Source organism: Mobula hypostoma, chromosome 3 (assembly GCF_963921235.1).
Source record: "Mobula hypostoma chromosome 3, sMobHyp1.1, whole genome shotgun sequence".
Classification (NCBI taxonomy): domain Eukaryota; kingdom Metazoa; phylum Chordata; class Chondrichthyes; order Myliobatiformes; family Myliobatidae; genus Mobula; species Mobula hypostoma.
In genome coordinates this window covers 193,295,436-193,314,425 of record NC_086099.1, presented here as the reverse complement: position 1 = coordinate 193,314,425, position 18,990 = coordinate 193,295,436, and the positions used below count along the sequence as shown (strand labels likewise).

The following is an 18,990-nucleotide window of genomic DNA, read 5'->3' as shown; positions in this document are numbered from 1 at the left end:
TATAATTTCAGACTGCATGTATCATGTGGTACCTTGAAGAAACAAGACATTATCTTTTATTGAATATAATGTGTTTAATTGCATTATGGTACTGGTGCTTTGCAATAGTTCAACAAACCTAAAAATGTTTTGTAGAAGATTTTCATTTGTGCTGAGTATCTGATGCTTCTCACTCCAGTATTAATGGATTTCAGTTGCCCATATATCCATTTCTCTATGACTGCAATGTCCTGGTGCAACCTTTCGCAATGCTTGTCACTGAAAGCACCAAGGTTTGCAGGGAAGAAGTCCAGATGGGAATGCAAAAAATGAATTTTGAGTGACATGTTGCAGTTCATGGTTTTGTCTGCTTGAAGCATGTTGTCAAGCTGCACATAGTTTAGTGCTCTGTAGTTGCCAAGAAAATTTTCAGCAACATCCTTAAATGACTTCCAGGCGATTTTCTCCAGACCCACTAGAAGTTCTTCGAATTGCCTTTCATTGATGACTGGTTTGATTTATGGACCCACAAAAATGAATTCCTTGATGTTGACACCAGATATTCTGATTTGAATTGAAATAACAAATATAGGCGATTTTAAAAAATGGTGCTGATAGGTAAATTTCATGGTGATTTTCATGATCAGTTTCCCAAAATCTCTAAGATACACCCAACAGTATTAAAGAAGGAAAATCTTTTGTTGTCCGGTGTAATCTAAACTGGCCATTGCAGTACTATGGGGTGTTGCATTGTTAGAGCGACATTCATTGCTTTCCAAAATCACATTTCAATATCCTTTCCACCACCACCACCTCCTGCTCCTTCTCCTTCTCTTCATTTTTGCGCTATGTCTACCTTTTTATCCCATTCTGTTACCTGGTTGTTATGGTGCTGGATCTCCAAATTAATAAATAGATGGATGGATAGATTGTTAAATTGCTTTCCCTTTTTTTTTGAAGTGGTCAGGTAATACTGAATTAAACACGATAATAAGAATAGGTGTCCATTCAAGAACTTGCCCCTGCCCCTGCTTCCTTTTTGATGTGTCTGTATTATTTCTTCTGAACAGAAATCATAAATTTGGGAAAAATATTTAATTCCAAAAATTTCTGTCTTGATACAGGATGTAAAGCCAATGCTTCATGTTGAAGATATTGCAAGAGAATCTGATCAAAGAGGAATTCTTCAAAATGATATCAAGTCAGTATTAGTTTTAAACATTGAACTCTGTAAACATTAAGAGCAAGACAGTCAAAAATTAAATTTAGAGCAGATTTGCTTAATTCTTTACTTTCAATGCTAATGTTGCTGTTGCTTTTTTTTCTGTAAAGACGTTAGCAATTTATATGGTGCTCCAGTCTACGTCGTGTGCGTTGCTTATCTAAAGAAGGCTGTAGTGAGCATTTGAGCACAGTAACTGGCAACTAAGCTTGACCTCGTCCTTGGATAGTATCAGAAGTACAGTTTCAGTTGTTGTTTGACAGCACTTAGTGGCAAGCATACCAAATTGATTTTTCCCTTCTCTTCTAATGTTGACCTTGCTCTTGTATGAATTAGCGAGTGAGAGAGCAGGGCCGTTTCTGGGAGGGGGCCATTTGAAAAGTTCAAGTCTCATTGGGAGTGAGTTTCATTTGCGCCAATAAAAAGAAGCAAACCTTAAGCAGAGTAGTCATTATGGGAGCAGCCATTATTCGAGTGGGCCTGTGTTAGTGGTCAGGCTTTGGCTCAACAGGCTTAGGTAAGAACACTGAGACTCAAGGTAAGTATCTAGTAAGTGCATTTTTTGCTCTTTCTTTGTCTATTAGTACATATCTAGTGCAATAAGAATTGGTCCAGAATTAGTGATATAAGAACATAAAATATAGGAGCAGAATTAGGCCATTTGGCTCATCAAGTCTGCTCCACCATTTCATTATGGTGAACCATTTTTCCCCTCAGCCCCAACCTGCCTTCCCCCTGTATCAATCAAGAATCTATCAACCTCTGCCTTAAATATACGTAAAGAATTGGACTCTACAGCTGATTCCATAGATTCACCACTCTCTGGCTAAAGAAATTCTTCCTAGTCTCCGTTCTAAAAGGACACCCGTCTATTCTGAGGCTGTGTCCTCTGTCTTAAACACTCCCACAATAGGAAACAGCCTTTCCACATCTACTAAATCAAAGCTTTTCACCATTCAATAGGTTTCAATTAGGTCACCCCTCGTTCTTCTAAATTCCAGTGAATACAAGCCCAGAGGCATCAAATGCTCTTCATGTGACAAGTGATTTAGTTCTGGAATCACTTGTGAACCTCCTTTGAACCCTTTCCAGTTTCAGCACATCCTTTCTAAGATAAGGCGCCCAAAACTGCACACAATACTCCAAGTGAGGCTTCAGCAGTGCTTTACAAAGTCTCAACAGTACATTCTTGTTTTTATATTCTCATCCTCTTGAAATGAATGCTAACATCGCACTTGGCTTCCTCACCATGGACCCAACTTGCAAATTAACCTTTGGGGAATCCTGTGCAAGGACTCCCAAATCTCTTTGCACCTCAAACTTTTGTTTTATCTCTCCACTTAGAAAACAGTCAACCTTTTTTTTCCACAGAAGTGCATGAACATACACTTCTCGACAATGTATTCCATCAGCCACTTCTTTGCCCATTCTCCTAATCTGTGTAATTCTTTCTGTAGCCTATTTCCTCAAAACTACTTGCCTCTCTACCTATCTTCATACTGTCTGCAAACTTTGCAACAAAGCCATCAATTGCATCATCCAAATCATTGACGTACAATGTAAAAAGAATCAGTCGCACCACAGAACCCCTGTGGAAAACCACTGGTCACCAGCAGCCAACCGAAAAGGCTCCCTTTATTCCCACTCTTTGCCTCCTGCCAGTCAGTCACTGTTTTATCCATGCTAGAATATTTCCTGTAATATCGTGGACTTGCAACTTGCTAAGCAGCCTCATTTGTGGCACCTTGTTAAAGGTCTTATGAAAATCTAAGTACACGATATCAATAAATTTTCCTTTGTTTACCCTGCTTGTTGTTTCTTCAAAGAACTCCAACAGATTTGTCAGGCAAGATTTTCCCTTGAGGAAACCATGCTGACTACAGCCTATTTTATCATGTGTCTCCAAGTACCCTGAGACCTTGTCCTTGATAATCGACTCCAACATCTTCCCAAGCACTGAGGTCAGACTAATGGGCCTATAATTCCCTTTCTTCTGCCTTTCTCCCTTCTTGAAGAGTCAAGTGACATTTGCAATCTCCTAGTCTTCCGGAACCATTCTAGAATCTAATGATTCTTGAAAAATCATTACTAATGCCCCCTAATCTCTACAGCCACTTCTTTCAGAACCCTGGGGTGTGCACCATCTGGTCCAGGTGACTTATCTACCTTCAGACCTTTCAGTTTCCTAAATGCCTTCTCTGTAGTAATGGTAACTTCACACACTTCATGACCCCTGACACCCAGAGCTTCCACCATACTGCGTGTCGTCCACTGTAAAGAGTGATACAAAATACTTACTTAGTTCATCCACCTTTGACTTGTCCCTCATTACTACCTCTACAGCATCGTTTTCCAACGGTTTGATATCCACTCTTGCCTCTCTTGTACACTTGATGCATCTGAAGAAACTTTTGGTACCCTCCTTAATCTAATTGGCTAACTTACTGAAGTGACTTTTTAAGTTGCTATTTGTTGGTATTTAAAAGCTTCCCAATCCCATCCCCTAATTTCTTACTAATTTTTGCTCAATTATATGTCCTCTGTGTTGGTCTAGTATACATCCAGTGGATCTGACCTTACACATCATGAAGACCTTAAGAGTGCCTGGTCCTGGCTCACCTCCAACCCCTGGTCAGATAAGCACTTAATCTCCTGCATTTTGTCTACCAGGAGCACATTGGAGTCGACGATGCTGTCATCTACCCGCTGAACCGAGCCAACTCCCATTTGGATAAGCAGGGCAGCACTGTGAGGATCATGGTTTTTGATTTATCAAGTGCCTTCAATACCATGCAGCTCTTATTGCTGGGGGAAAACTTTGTTCAATGCAGATTGGCACTTCCATTGTATCCTGGACAATGGACTACCTGACTGACAGACCACAGTTTGTGCAGCTTCAGAGCTGTGCGTCAGACATGGCTATAGGCGGCACTGGGGCCCCATGGGACTGTATTGGCTCCCTTCCTGTTTACCTCAGACTTTAGATACAACACTGAGTCATCTCATCTGCAGAAATTCTCTGATGGCTCTGCAATAGTTGGGTGTATAAAGGGAGGAAGGGAGGATGAATACTGGGCCCTGGTGGAGGACTTTGTCAAATGGTGCAGGCTGAATCATATGCAGCTCAACATCAGTAAGACAAAGGAGATGGTGATGGACTTTAGGAAGACTAAGCCTGCTCTGCTCCCTGTTACTATTGATGGTGAGGACGTGGATGTAGTGAGGTCCTACTAGTACCTCGGGTTGCACCTGGATGACACACCTGAATGGAGCACCAACACTGTTGCTGTGTACAAGAACGCCCAGAGTCGTCTGTACTTCCAGAGGAGACTGGGGTCCTTTGGAGTATGCGTGCCTCTCTTTCACATGTTCTACCAGTCTGTTGTCACCAGTACGATCTTGCTGGGGCAATGGCATCAAAACAGATAATGCCAACAGGCTCAATAAATTGATTAGAAAGACTGGCTCTGTTATAGGAGTCAAACTGGACACACTGGAGGCTGTGGTAGAACAAAGGATCCTACAGAAAATCCTAGCAATTCTGGACAATGTGTCTTACCCTCTGCATGCCACTTTGGCTGAACAGAGGAGCACTTTTAGTAACAGACTAAGACAACTGTGCTGGTCCAAAGAGCGCTATACGAGGTCATTCTTACCCTCAGCCATTAGGCCCTATAATGAGTCAATCTATAGCTGGGGAAGTGATGACCTCCTCCTTTTAAACTGTTAGTAACTTATTTTTTATTCTTTCTTACTTCTCTTCTAGTATTTGTATATCTGTGCACTTGATTACAGTGACACTTTAATTTCCTTTGGGAACAATAAAATATCTATCCATTTCTTTTTGGCTTTTATGTTGCTTTAACTTTTGTTAGCCATGGTTGTATCATCTTGCCTTTAGAATATTTCTTCTTTGGGATGTATACATCCTGTGCCTCTGCATCCAGCACATAATTCTCCATAACTACTGCAATCTCCAATGGGATCTCACCACCAAGCATATCATTCTCTCTCTCCCACTTCTCACTTTCCCTACGGATCGCTCCCAATGCAACTCACTTTTCCATTCATCCTTCCCTATCGATCTCCCTCCTGGTACTTATCTTTGCATGCGGAGCCTGCCCCTCCTCCCTTACTACCATTCAGGGCCTAAAAAGTCCATCCAGGTGAGTTGACACTTCACCTCTGAGTCTGTTGGGGTCATCTGTACCTAGTGCTCCCTGTGCAGCCTCCTGTATATCACTGAGACCTGATGTAGATCGGGAGACTGCGTTGCCGAGTACCTACCACCCCCCCCCACCCCGTCTGCCAGAAGAAGCGGGATGTCCCAGTGCCTGCCCACTTCAGTTCTGCTTCCCGTTCCCACTTGACATGTCAGTCCATGTCCTCCTGTACTGCCACAGTGAGGCCACACTCAGATTGGAGGAGCAACACTTTGTATTCCATCTGGGTAGCCTCCAACCCCATGGCATGAACGTCAATTTTTCAAACTTCCGGTAATTGCCTCCTCCCCTCCCCTCTTCATCATTCCCATTCTCATTGCCCTCTCTCACCCTAACTACCTGTCCATCACCTCCCTCTGGTGCTCCTCTCCCTTCCATTTCTTCCACAATCTTCTACCCTCACCTATCGGATTTCCCCTTCTCTGGCCCTTTATCTCTTTCACCTATTAGCTTCCCAGTTCTTTTCTTCACCACTCCCCCTCTCCCAGTTTCACCGATTACTTGCAACCTTGCACTTGTTTCTCCTGTCCCTATACCTTTTTGCTCTTCTTATCTTTTTTTCTCCAGTCCTGATGAAGGGCTTCGTGCCAAAACATCGACTGTTTATTCTTTTCCATAGATGCTGCCTGGCCTACTGAGTTCCTCCAGCATTTTGTGTGTGTTGCTTGGATTTCCAGCATCTGCACATTTTCTCTTCTTGGTGTTCCACAGGGGTTGTTGTTGGGACCGTTTCTTATCACGTTAATGTCAGTGATTTGAGTGAGAGAATTGATGGCTTTGTGGCCAAGTTTGCGGATGATACAAAGGTGGGTGGAGAGGTAGGCAATGTTGAGGAAGCAGGGAGTCTGCGAAAGGACATAGGTTGGGAGAATGGACAAAAAAAAGTGGCAGAAAGCTGAATATTCTATAGGGAAGTGTATGTCGTACACGTTTGTTGAAGAAATAAAGGTGTAGACTATTTCCTAAACAGGGAGAAAATTCAAGAACAGAGGTGCGATGGAGCCTTGGAAGTCCTCGTGCAGGGTTCCCTAAATGTTAATGAAAGGAAGGCAAATGCAATGTTAGCATTCATTTTGAGAGGACTAGAATATAAAAGAAGGATGTGATGCTGAGGCTTTATAAAGGATTGGTCAAACTACACTTGGGAGTATTGTGAGCAGCCTTAGGCCCCTTATCTGAGAAAGGATATGCCAGCATTGGAGAGAGTACTGAGGAGGTTTACGAGTATGATTCTGGGAATGAAAGGGTTAAAATATGAGGAACTTTTGATGGCTCTGGGCTTGTACTCATTGGGGTTTAGAAGAATGAGGAAGAAATCTCATTAAAACCTGTTGAATATTGGAAGTCCTTGATAGAGTGGATGTGGAGAGGATGTTTCCTTTAGTTGGGGAGTCCAGGACCAGAGACCACAGCCTCAGAATAGAGGGCATTCGTTTAGAACGGTGATGATGAGAAATTTCTTAACCAGCGGGTAGTAAATTTGTGGAATTTATTGCCAGAGGTGGCTGTGGAGACCAAGTCATTGGGTTTATTTAAAGTGGAGCTTTGTAGGCTGTTGATTATTAAGTGTGTCAAAGATTATGAGGAGAAGTCTGCAGGATGGGGATAGAGGGGTAATAAATCAGCCATGATGGAATGGTGAAGCAGACTTAATAGGCCAAATGGACTAATTCTGTTCCTATGTCTTATGGTCTTATGTATACTAACTCATAACTAAGTTTTGGCTGTATCTTTATCTTGGACATCTTGTGGAATTTCTAAAGTCGTAGACAATGCTTGAGAAAAGAGAAAACAAAGATGGAAACATTTCTGAAATACAGAGTGAATTGCACATTCTTGACATCTGCATTCCAGATAGAGGGAATGTTTACAGTAATAATTACAGGGACAAACTGAGCTTTGAGAAAGCACTTTAAAAGTTGGTATATGGAAAGTTTGTCTAGTACCTTCGACTCTATTTGTTTATTGTAGAAAATTTAGCGGTAATTTGACTGATTTGATTAACATGACACAGTTTAATCTATTTTTTACCAGTAACTATTTTGACTTGTTAATTATTTTTTAATTAATGTATACTCTTCATTTCAATAACTTTGATATAGATGTTCATAAGGGAATATGTGTTTAGTCATTATAAACCAGCTCTGAGACAGTTGAATGCTCATGTGTCTGGATTGTTATTCATAATCTCTTTCCCTGCAGGAGATTGTGATTTCCTGTAATATGACATCATTTCAGGTTCACTGACAATACCGATGTAGGTTGTACATAAATAGAAACATTCTTATGAGCATTACAATTATCACAGTGAGTCACCCCAGTCAAATTTCCTCATTTTGTTTGTTCAAATAAAAGGATCTTTAGCCAATAAAAGTCTTTTTTAGCTTTTCATTTTATTGTTCGCCTAAAACACTCATGTCTAACAATAATTTATTCTTGCTAGTATGTGTTGCAGATGAATTAATGTGAATTCAAGTCTGTAACCATTTCGTACACTGTTGTCTATCCAGAGCAGACTGGATAATCTGTTATCGTCCAACAGATTATAGTTTTCTACAGGTAATTGTGACATTTGTAAAACTGTACCAGAGAGATTATTGCCTTTCTGACGGCCTCTGTCAGAAATAATTTCCAGATTTCAAGCTGGTGCCTATCTTCCGACTTCTCGAACTTGAGGAGTCCTGTCAGGAGTTAACCAATCGTATTGATTGAGATCACAGATGATTGCAAGATCTCCAACCCTGTCAGTCCAAAGGAAAAGGAAGAATTTTGGCCAGCAACAAATGCTGAATTTCTGCCTTGTTTACTCAAATCCAGATTATTAAATGTATGACTAAATAAAAACAGTGGGCTTAATAGTAATGCGGAGAACACTACTGTATATTTTCACTATTCCCCAGTGTGACTTTATACTAACTTAAAGTTGCTGGGTTTATCCCTCTCCCTTTCTGTAAATGTAAATGCAGTCTTCTGGCACCACCCATCCTTTCAGTCTGGTGATGCAAAAGAAAAAAAAGGTTATATTGGGGTTTTTCTTTTTTTAAAATTTGTGACCTTTTGTTAAACTCTGAATCTTTTTCGAGTACATTTCCTGTAATTCATTACTAGACCATGGTCTGTTCTAAAAGCTATGAAAAAATTACATCACTTTAACAGCAACATACCCCAGGAGTAATTTTCTTCAATAAGTCTATTGACAATCAGGATTTGTAATGATGGAATTTAAAAACAAAATTAGGATTTGCATGTTCCTGCCAATTTCATATTTGTCCTTGATTAGGTGGTGGAAGTAACTAACTCGGTGTGCTAAGGTGATTCAGTATTAAAACGGGGCAATTGTTGTGACCATTCCAAGTCAGGATCATGTACGACTTGGAGGGTCAAAATGCAGATTGTAGTGTTGCCACTCACTTCTTGCCCTTGTCCTCTTTGGTGATGAAGACTGCAGATTTGAGATATGCAGTTGCAGTTGCCCAAATAAGCATGTGAAGTGTACTCTGTAGATGGTACGTATGAAGTCACCTTGCTCTGGTAGACTGAGTGAACGTTAAGGGTAGGACACTCATCCAGGTAGATGGAGAGTACTCCATCACACTACTGATTAGTGCCTTGTAGATGGTGGAAAGGCTTTGTGATGCCAGGATTTGCCTGCGACAGGAAAGCCAGCCACTGTATTTCTCAGTCTTGGTCAGTTTAGTTTCTGGTTAGTGATGACACCCACTTTTGATGCATTCACAGTGATGATAATGCCATTCAATGTCAAGGGTAGATAGTTGGAACAATATGTGGGAGATGGACATTGCCAAGCATATTTTTGCCATTTATGAGTCCATGCCTGAATTTTGTCTAGTTCTAATTATATACAAATATGTTTTGTTTATTTGCTGAGGAGTTTTGAATGAAATTGAAGAGTGCAATTTTCAGGCAACATTTCCACTTCTGATCTAGTGAAATTTGGAGGGTTATTAATTAAGCAGTCGTAGATAGCTGGGACATTGAAGTCCATTATATTCTTTGCCTTTGCTTTATTCATTACTTCTGCCAAGTGTTGTTCAGCATAAAGAAACACAGATTAAGATAGTATGTGATAACCTGGAGTCAACATTTAAATCTCCATTTGGCATTTGGAAATTATGACCTGTCAACGAAAGTCAGCACAAATTAGTGGCATAAATATCAAGTCTGAACAACTTGAGTTGTTTGACTAAGTTAACTGACAATGGTGCTGTTAACATTGTATACTTGTAGCCTGTTTTGCAGGTAGTTCATAGTCATAGTCATACTTTATTGATCCCGGGGGAAATTGGTTTTTGTTACAGTTGCACCATAAATAATAAATAGTAATACAACCATAAATAGTTAAATAGTAGTATGTAAATTATGCCAGTAAATTATGAAATAAGTCCAGGACCAGCCTATTGGCTCAGGATGTCTGACCCTTCAAGGGAGGAGTTGTAAAGTTTGATGGTCACAGGCAGGAATGACTTCCGATGACGCTCTGTGCTGCATCTCGGTGGAATGAGTCTCTGGCTGAATGTACTCCTGTGCCCACTCAGTACATTATGTAGTGGATGGGAAACATCGACCAAGATGGCATGCAACTTAGACAGCATCCTCTTTTCAGACACCACCGTGAGAGAGTCCAGTTCCATCCCCACAACATCACTGGCCTTACGGATGAGTTTGTTGATTCTGTTGGTGTCTGCTACCCACAGCCTGCTGCCCCAGCACACAACAGCAAACATGATAGCGCTGGCCACCACAGACTCGTAGAACATCCTCAGCATCGTCCGGCAGATGTTACAGGACCTCAGTCTCCTCATGAAATAGAGACGGCTCTGACCCTTCTTGTAGACAGCTTCAGTGTTCTTTGACCAGTCCAGTTTATTGTCAATTCATATCCCCAGGTATTTGTAATCCTCCACCATGTCCACACTGACCCCCTGGATAGAAACAAGGGTCACTGGTAAATTTCAAAGTAAAAAGGTTTTCAAAGTAAATTTTATTATTTATTATCAAAGTACATAAATGTCACCATATAGAACCCTAAGATTCATTTTCTTGTTTGCAAACTCAGTGAATCTATGGAATAGTAACTAAAACAGGATCAGTAAAAGATCAACCAGAGTGCAGAAGACAACAAACTGCGTAAATTGAAATATAAATAAATAGCAATAAATAAAATAGTATGAGATAATGACATAAAGGGTCCTTAAAAGTGAGATCAGTGGTTGTGGGAATATTTCAATGATTGGTAAAGTGACTGATGGTTAAGGGGTAATAACTGTTTTTGAACCTGAGGTTCTTGTACTATTTACCTGACGGCGGCAGTGGGAAGAGAGCATCATCTGGGTGGTGGGGATATCTGATGATGGATGCTGCTTTCCTCCGACAGCGTTTCATGTAGATGTGCTCAATGGTTGGGAGGGCTTTACCCATGGTGTGCTGGTCTGAATCCACTACCTTTTGTAGGAACACACATAAAAATTGCTGCTGAACACAGCAGGCCAGGCAGCATCTATAGGAAGCGGTACAGTCGACATTTTGGGCTGAGACCCTTCGTCAGGACTAACGGAAAGAAGAGATAGTAAGAGATTTGAAAGTGGGAGGGGGACCCGACTCAGGCTGGGAGACCGTTTCGCTGAACACCTACGCTCTGTCCGCCAGAAAACGCAGAATCTCCCAGTGGCCATACATTTTAATTCCACGTCCCATTCCCATTCTGATATGTCTGTCCACGGCCTCCTCTACTGTCAAGATGAAGCCACACTCAGGTTGGAGGAACAACACCTTATATTCCGTCTGGGTAGCCTCCTGGCATGAACATTATTGATTTTTCTAACTTCTGTTAATGCCCCACCTCCCCTTCGTACCCCATCTGTTATTTATTTGTCTTTTATTATTATTAATTCTTTTTCTCTTTCTCCTTTTTCTCCCTCTGTCCCTCTCACTATACTCCTTGCCCATCCTCTGGGCTTCCCCCCTCCCCCTTTCTTTCTCCCTAGGCCTCCTGTCTGTCTCATGATCCTCTTGTATCCCTTTTGCCAATCACCTGTCCAGCCCTTGGCTCCATCCTTTCCCCTCCTGTCTTCTCCTATCATTTCGGATCTCCCCCTCCCCTTCCCACTTTCAAATCTCTTACTATCTCTTCTTTCAGTTAGTCCTGACGAAGGGTCTCAGCCCGAAACGTCGACTGTACCTCTTCATATAGATGCTGCCTGGCCTGCTGCGTTCACCAGCAGTTTTTATGTGTGTTGCTTGAAATTCCAGCATCTGCAGATTTCCTCGTGTTGACCTTTTGTAGGAATTTCCATTCAAAGCCATTCGTGTTTCCATACTAGTTTATGATGTGGCCAGTAAATACACTCCACTACACATCTATAGAAGTTTGTCAAAGTTCTTTCTAGATATCATGCCAAATCTTCACAGACTCCTAATGAAGTAGAGGTGCTGCCGTGCTTTCTTCGCAATTGCATTTACTTGCTCAGTCCAGGACAGGTCCTCTGAAATAGTAACACCCAGGAATTTAAAGTTGCGAACCCTCAGCACTTCTAATCCTTCTATGAGGACTAGCTCATGGATCTCTGGTTTCCCTCTCCTGAAGTCTACAATCAGTTCCTTGGTCTTGCTGATACAGAGTGAGAGGTTGTTGTTATGACACCACTCTGCCAGATTTTCAGTCTCCCTCCTGTATGCTGATTCAGCCCACAACAGTGAATATGGTATTGGAGCTGTGCTTAGCCACACAATCATTGGCGTAAGGTGAGTAGATCAGGGGGCTAAGCATATAGCCTTGTGGTGCACCTGTGCTGATGGACATCACGGAAGAGATGTTGTAGAACTCACTGAATCTACAAGTGAGGAAATCCAGGATCCAATTGCCACAAGTCTTGTTTTCACAGACTGCAGAAGTTAAACCCCACCTGGTCAACTAAATGTTTTTCTTGTGTAGTCTGGTAACTTCTGTGCTGTTCATGTTATCTTTTATCATATCTGGAATATGATAACATTTGTATCAAATCAGTGTAGGTGTTTGAGGTTGATGGGAGACTGACTAGATTTTATTCCTTGGTTGGATTCCTGCATTGATAACCTTCTTTGTTTTTGTTTTGTATATCGTTTTTTCTTGTTTGGTTGAGTCTCCATTCCCTGAAAGTCTGCATGGACATTATTTGGGTTACTGCACTATTCCTTGTACATATTACTGAAACAGCAAGAGAGGGGCGAGGGAAATAAATCCTTGTAAATTGCAGCATGCGCATTGAATGTTAATTACATCAGTGTCCCAACTGTAGATGGGCAATGACTTTAGTCTCCCTTATATACTCAGCAATTCACCATTCACTCAGCTTTTCACTTTAATTCAACTCATCTAAAAAAAGATGCCGATCTGACCCTTTTGTAAAAAGTTGCAAATTAAATCAGTTCATTCACACTCTGAAAACTGTTACCTTGGCATAGCAGCTGCTTTTTTCTGTTTACATTTCTCATTTGTGATTCAGAATTCTACTCAGTAAACTGATAACTCAAAGTAGCTAAATCTTTTCTCCTGTATGTGCTACTTGTTTACACAGGATGCATTTTTGTGACAGTTGTATTGTGCATGTGTCTGAAGTCTGGGACTGCCAAACCAAATGAGAAAATTCAGAAATAGGAGATGTGGGAGCTTTGTAACAACTGTTGCAGAAAGCCTCAATGACATTATGCCTGTGTTTGGCATAACTGTCTGGATTGACTTGCATGCTGTGCATATGTAAGCAGTTAATCTGAATTCTGTTCACTTCCATGTAAACATTTGCCTATTGAAATAACCTTGTAAATAGTCGTGAGATTGCTGGGTTTTTTTCAATTTCTTGGAGCATATTAATTTAGAAAGTTCATTCTCTGTTTACACAGAGCTAAAAATAAATGGTTTCTGTTTTATAAAGATGCACCGCCAGATGAAAAAATCAGAAGATTTATATTAAAAATGGTAGGAACATGAGACTTAGTTTTACGTCTGGGTGAGAACCTGTATGAACTTGACTTCCAATGGGGCCCTGCCAGTTATAATCCCTGGGCCTCCTCAGACCTGACTGTTCAGATCAGACTCAGTCTGAGCAAGATAAGAATTAAGTGGAAGTTGATGGGCCTTGAATAGTGGATGGCAGAGAGCCCTGTTCAGTCCCGAAGAAAAAAAAATAGATCATTCCACTTGGGAAGTGTTGGTTCAGTTTTTGATGTGTATTCCACAGCCCCCAGTTACAACAGGCTTCCTTTCTTGAGTGCCATTTGTGACCTGGACCGTTTGTAAGTCAGAAGTAAACAAAAGCAGTGTGTGGAAGGGGATCACTGAAACAGCTGTGACGGGAGAGCGAGCAGGTGCGGCAAGAGCGGCTGCCAGTCGGCCAAAGATTCAGTGAGCAAGTCTGCTTAGCGTTTCCAGCACCAATTGTTGCAGCTTTTTGGGGGAGGGTAGCAGTTGGTTGGGGAAAGAAAGCACTTGACAATGCCCAATTCACACTATTGTGGGCCCAAAGGGTGTGCTCCTGTGCTGCACTGTTCTGTGTTCACACCTGTCCTAAATTGCTTGCAGCTGGGAAATCCATCCCCATCTTATTCCCCATTCTCTCAAGAACTGTAATTTGGGTAGGACCTGTATATGACAGAGGGAGGAGGGAAATCCAGGCATGCATAGTCCAATTGTTTTCTTGTGGGGCAAGTCTCACCAAAAATGATAAAATGTAATTTAAAACTTGATGTGGTCTTTAGGTTTAAGAAAGCAAAAGTTAAGTTTCAGCTATATAGAGGCCTGATCAGACCCCATCCAACACACTGCTTAGAGGGGCAATTTAACTGAGATGCCTCAAAATTCTGCTTAAAATATAGATAGATAGAGAGCAATTTTATCCTTTGGAAATCTGAAACATAGCATGCAGTCTAAAATTCCAGCCCATATAAGACCATAAGACATAGGAACAGAATTAAGCAATTTGGCCTATCCAGTCTGCTCTGCCATTCCATTACAGCTGATTGATTATCCTTCAACCCTTTTCTCTTACCTTCTCCCCGTAACCTTTGATGCTGTTATTAATCAAGAACCTATAAACATGCACTTTAAATATACGCAGTGACTTGGCCTCCACAGCTGATTGTGGCAATGAATTTCGCAGATTCACCACTCTGGCTAAAGAAATTCCTCCTCATCTCCATTCTAAATGGATATCCCTCTATTCTGAGGCTGTGTCCTCTGGTTCTCCGGCCCTACATTCCCCTACTATAGGAAATATCCTTTCCACATCCATATTTTCTAGGCCTTTATATATTCGATAGGTTTCATTGATATCCCCCCCCTTCATTCTTCTAAACTCGAGCGAGTATAGGCACAGAGCCATCAAACGCTACTCATACATTAACAGCTTCATTCCTGGAATCATCCTCATGAACCTTCTCTGGACCCTTTCCAATACCAACAAATCTTTCTTAGATAAGGGGCCCAAAAACTGCTCACAGTGCTCCAGATGAAGTCTCATCAGTGCCTTATAAAGCCCCAGTATTGCACCTTTATTCTTATACTCTTGTCCTGAAATGAATGCTAACATTTCATTTGCCTTCCTTACCACCAGCTCAGCCTGCTGCAAGTTGACCTTTAGGGAATCCTGCACAAGGAATCCCAAACAACAGGAATTCTGCAGATGCTGGAAATCCAAGCAACACACATAAAAGTTGCTAGTGAACGCAGCAGGCCAGGCAGCATCTCTAGGAAGAGGTGTAGTCGACGTTTCAGGCCGAGACCCTTCGTCAGGGTCTTCATCTTCCTAGAGATGCTGCCTGGCCTGCTGCATTCACCAACAACTTTTATGTGTGTTGCAAGGAATCCCAAGTCCCTTTGCGCTTTTGATTTTTGATTTTTCTCTAAACCTTTCTTATCCATAAATCTTTCGAGGTGTCTTTAAAACATTTTGTAATACCACTAGTCACTGGCCTCTAATCAGGGAAAAAAAAACACCTCAACCCTCTGATTTCCAAGTCAGAATAGTCCACCAAACTGTCATTTTCATCGGGCTAAATGCATACTCACTGCTTTAGCCTTTGAGTGCAGAATGTAATGCAGCAAGATTATGATATTTTTAAAAAGGGAATGTTCTGGTTTGTCAGTGTAGAAAGGTACAGAAATATACAGACAAATAAATGAGTTATGGTTTTGTAGCTGTAATAAAAAGGCATGTGTGTTTTTAGCCAACCTTGCATGAAAATTTAAGCTGAGATTTGATTTTTTTTTTTGATTACCTTTTAAGTAATTGCCTGTTCGGCAACCTTGCATTTTCACTCTGCTCTTTCTTGCGAGTCAATATGATTGACATTTTAAAATTTATTGCCAAATAAAGTTTACACCTTTGCAAGAGGGTTCTTTGAAGCCATGCCTGACTTCAGAAACAAAATCAAAATCAAGTTTATTCTCACCGGCATGTGACGTGAAATTTGTTTACTTAACAGCAGCAGTTCAATGCAATACGTAATCTAGCAGAGAAAAAAAATAATAACAAATAAAAATTTAAAAATAAGCAGGTAAATCAATTACATATATTGAATAGATTTTTTAAAAATGCAAAAACAGAAATTCTGAATTTTTTTTAAAAAAGTGAGGTGGTGTCCAAAGATTCAATGTCCATTTAGGAATCGGATGACAGAGGGGAAGAAGCTGTTCCTGAATCGCCGAGTGTGTGTCTTCAGGCTTCTGTACCTCCTACCTGATGGTAACAGTGAGAAAAGGGCATGCCCTGGGTACTGGAGGTCATTAATAATGGATGCTGCCTTTCTGAGACACCACTCCCTGAAGATGTCCTGGTTACTTTGTAGGCTAGTACACAAGATGGGGCTGACCAGATTTACAATCTTCTGCAGCTTCTTTCGGTCCTGTGCAGTAGCCCGCCCCCCCCCCCATACCAGACAGTGATGCACCCTGTCAGAATGCTCTCTACGGTACAACTACAGAAGTTTCTGAGTGTATTTGTTGACATACCAAATCTCTTCAAACTCCTAATGAAGTATAGCTGCTGCCTAGCCTTCTTTATAACTACATCGATATGTTGGAACCAGGTTAGATCCTCAGAGATCTTGATACCCAGGAACTTGAAGCTACTCACTCTCTCCACTTCTGATCCCTCTATGAGGATTGGTATGTGTTCCTTCGTCTTACCCTTCCTGAAGTCCACAATCAGCTCTTTCATCTTACTGACATTGAGTGCCAGGTTGTTACTGCGGCACCACTCCACTAGTTGGCATATCTGACTCCTGCACGCCCTCTCATCACCACCTGAGATTCTACTAACAATGGTTGTATCGACAGCAAATTTACAGGAAGTAATGTCTTACAAACCCTGCCAGAGTTGCCGTGCATCCAATGTCGCCTTCAACCTCATTTGAAATTGTCTCTTCGCCCTTGAAATAGCCCTTCGCAAATCATACCTGGTTTTCTGGTGCAGGCCTGTGTTGCCAGACTTGAATGCCACAGATCTAGCCTTCAGCAGACGACGCACCTCCTGGTTCATCCACGGCTTTTGGTTTGGGAATGTACAGCAAGTCTTTGTGGGCACACTCTCATCCACACAGGTTTTAATGAAGTTGGTAACAACTGCAGCATACTCATCCAGGTTTGAAATTGAATCCCTGAATACAGTCCAGTCTACCGATTGGAATGGAGTACAGAATTTGGGTTTTCGATTAGTTTTTCTTGCATGACTAATTGCATGCCATTTACAGTTGAGTCTGATCAATGATCAAACATCACCTCAATAGCTAGAGACGAAATGCGTACAGACTGAGTTGGAAGATACAAAGCATTCACTCAATTCTTTTTCGGTCCAACCCATAATTTAAAATAGTGGAAGGGAAACGTAAAGAGTAATAAACCTATTCCATTTGATAAACTGGTTATTAATGATATTAGGCAGTTAAAGGGACGAAGTCACATCTATCCTCAGTGATGCCAGAATGCCACATGTGATTGCTTAGCAAATATCTTCTGCCTGAAGAATGAAGCAATGATCCATCTTGGTTTCCTGAAGCCTTATCCATCACAGAAGTCAACCTTCAGCCAAGACAATTCATTGCATATAATTTTAAAAAAACAGGTTGGATATTGCAAAGGCTGAGGACCCAGTTGTGGGTGTGGACAATGGGATTCCGCAACTAATTACAGTAATGTAGAACAGTACTGCATAGGAACAGGCCCACCATGTTTTGCTAAACAAATTAGTAATCAAATATCCAGCTAAACTAATCCCTTCTGCCTACAAAATGTACATATCTTTCCATTTCCTGCATATCCAAGTATCTAAGAGCCTCTTGAACAGCTCTATCGTATTTGCCTCCACTCCATCCCTTGTAGCATATTCTAGATACCCACCACACTCAGTGCATATAAAAAAAATTGTAATTACCCCACACATCTCCTTTGAGCCTACCCCATCTCCCCTTAAATGCATTGCCTCTGGTATTCGACATTCCAACTTGGGAAAAAGATGCTGGCTGTCAATTCTATCTGTGCCTCTCATAATCTTTTAAACTTCTGTCAGGTCTCCCCTCATCCTCAGCTGTTCCAGAGAAAGCAACCCAAGTTTGTCCAGCCTCTCCTTATAGCATATGCCCTCCACTCTAATTCAGGCAGCAACCTGGTATATTTCCTGTTCACCCTCTCCAAAGCCTTGATATCACCTCATGTAATGAGATGACCAGAATGAATACAATGGCCCCAGATGCAGCCTAACTAGAGTTTTATAAAGCTGCAGCATAACTTCCTGACTGCTGAACACAGTTCCTCGACTAATAAAGGCAAATATGTTATCTGTCTTCCTTACTGCCCTATCAACCTACAGAGCCAGTTTCAGGGAGCTAAAGGACTTGGACCCCAAAATCCCCCTGCTAGAATCATCTCTTGCTTAAGCAAGGACCTGGACCCGTTGTAATTTGCCTATTACTGCAATAGATCATCAGTGGATGCGATCTCATTGGCTCTGCATGCAGCCTTGGATCACCTGGACAATACTAAATCTTCCGGGCTGCTCATCATTGACTACAGCTCAGCATTTAACACAATAATTCCTACAGTACTGATCAAAAAGCTCTAAAACCAGGGCCTCTGCAACTGGATCCTCGACTTCCTTACTGGAAGACCGTTGTCTGTGGGGATCAGACATAACATCTCCACTTTGCTAGTAATCAACACTGGCGTGCCTCAGACATGTGTACATAGTCCACTGCTCTACTCTGTCTCTTCCTTCATGACTGTGTGGTTAGGCACAGCTCAAATGCCATCTATAAATGGCTGAAGACACAGCTGTTGTTGGCAGAATTTCAGATGGTGATGAGGTGTACAAGAGTCGCAGCAACAACCTTGCATTCAGCATCAGTAAGACCAAAGAATTAATAGTAGACCAGAAAGAGTAAGACAAGGGTACCCCTACACCAGTTCTCATCAAGGGAACAGTATTGGAAGCGGTGAGCAATTTCAAATTCCTGGGTGTCAACATCTCCGAGGGTCTATCCTTGGCCCAGCAAATCGATGCAGTTACAAAGATGCCAAGG

The 18,990-nt window shown here is 41.5% G+C and overlaps 1 protein-coding gene across 6 annotated transcripts in view; it reads left to right on the top strand.

Annotated features, from left to right (window-relative positions):
- Positions 1–18,990, top strand: part of znf438 (zinc finger protein 438) — a 269,715-nt gene that overhangs the window by 167,311 nt on the left and 83,414 nt on the right. For all 6 annotated transcript variants that reach the window (XR_010017441.1, XM_063044329.1, XM_063044331.1 and 3 more), the window contains one exon: positions 1,104–1,180. Coding sequence is in view for 5 of the 6 variants with exons in the window: in XM_063044329.1 (XP_062900399.1) it covers positions 1,104–1,180 (77 nt within the window). In the remaining variant the exon portion in view is untranslated. The remainder of the gene's footprint in view (positions 1–1,103; positions 1,181–18,990) is intronic.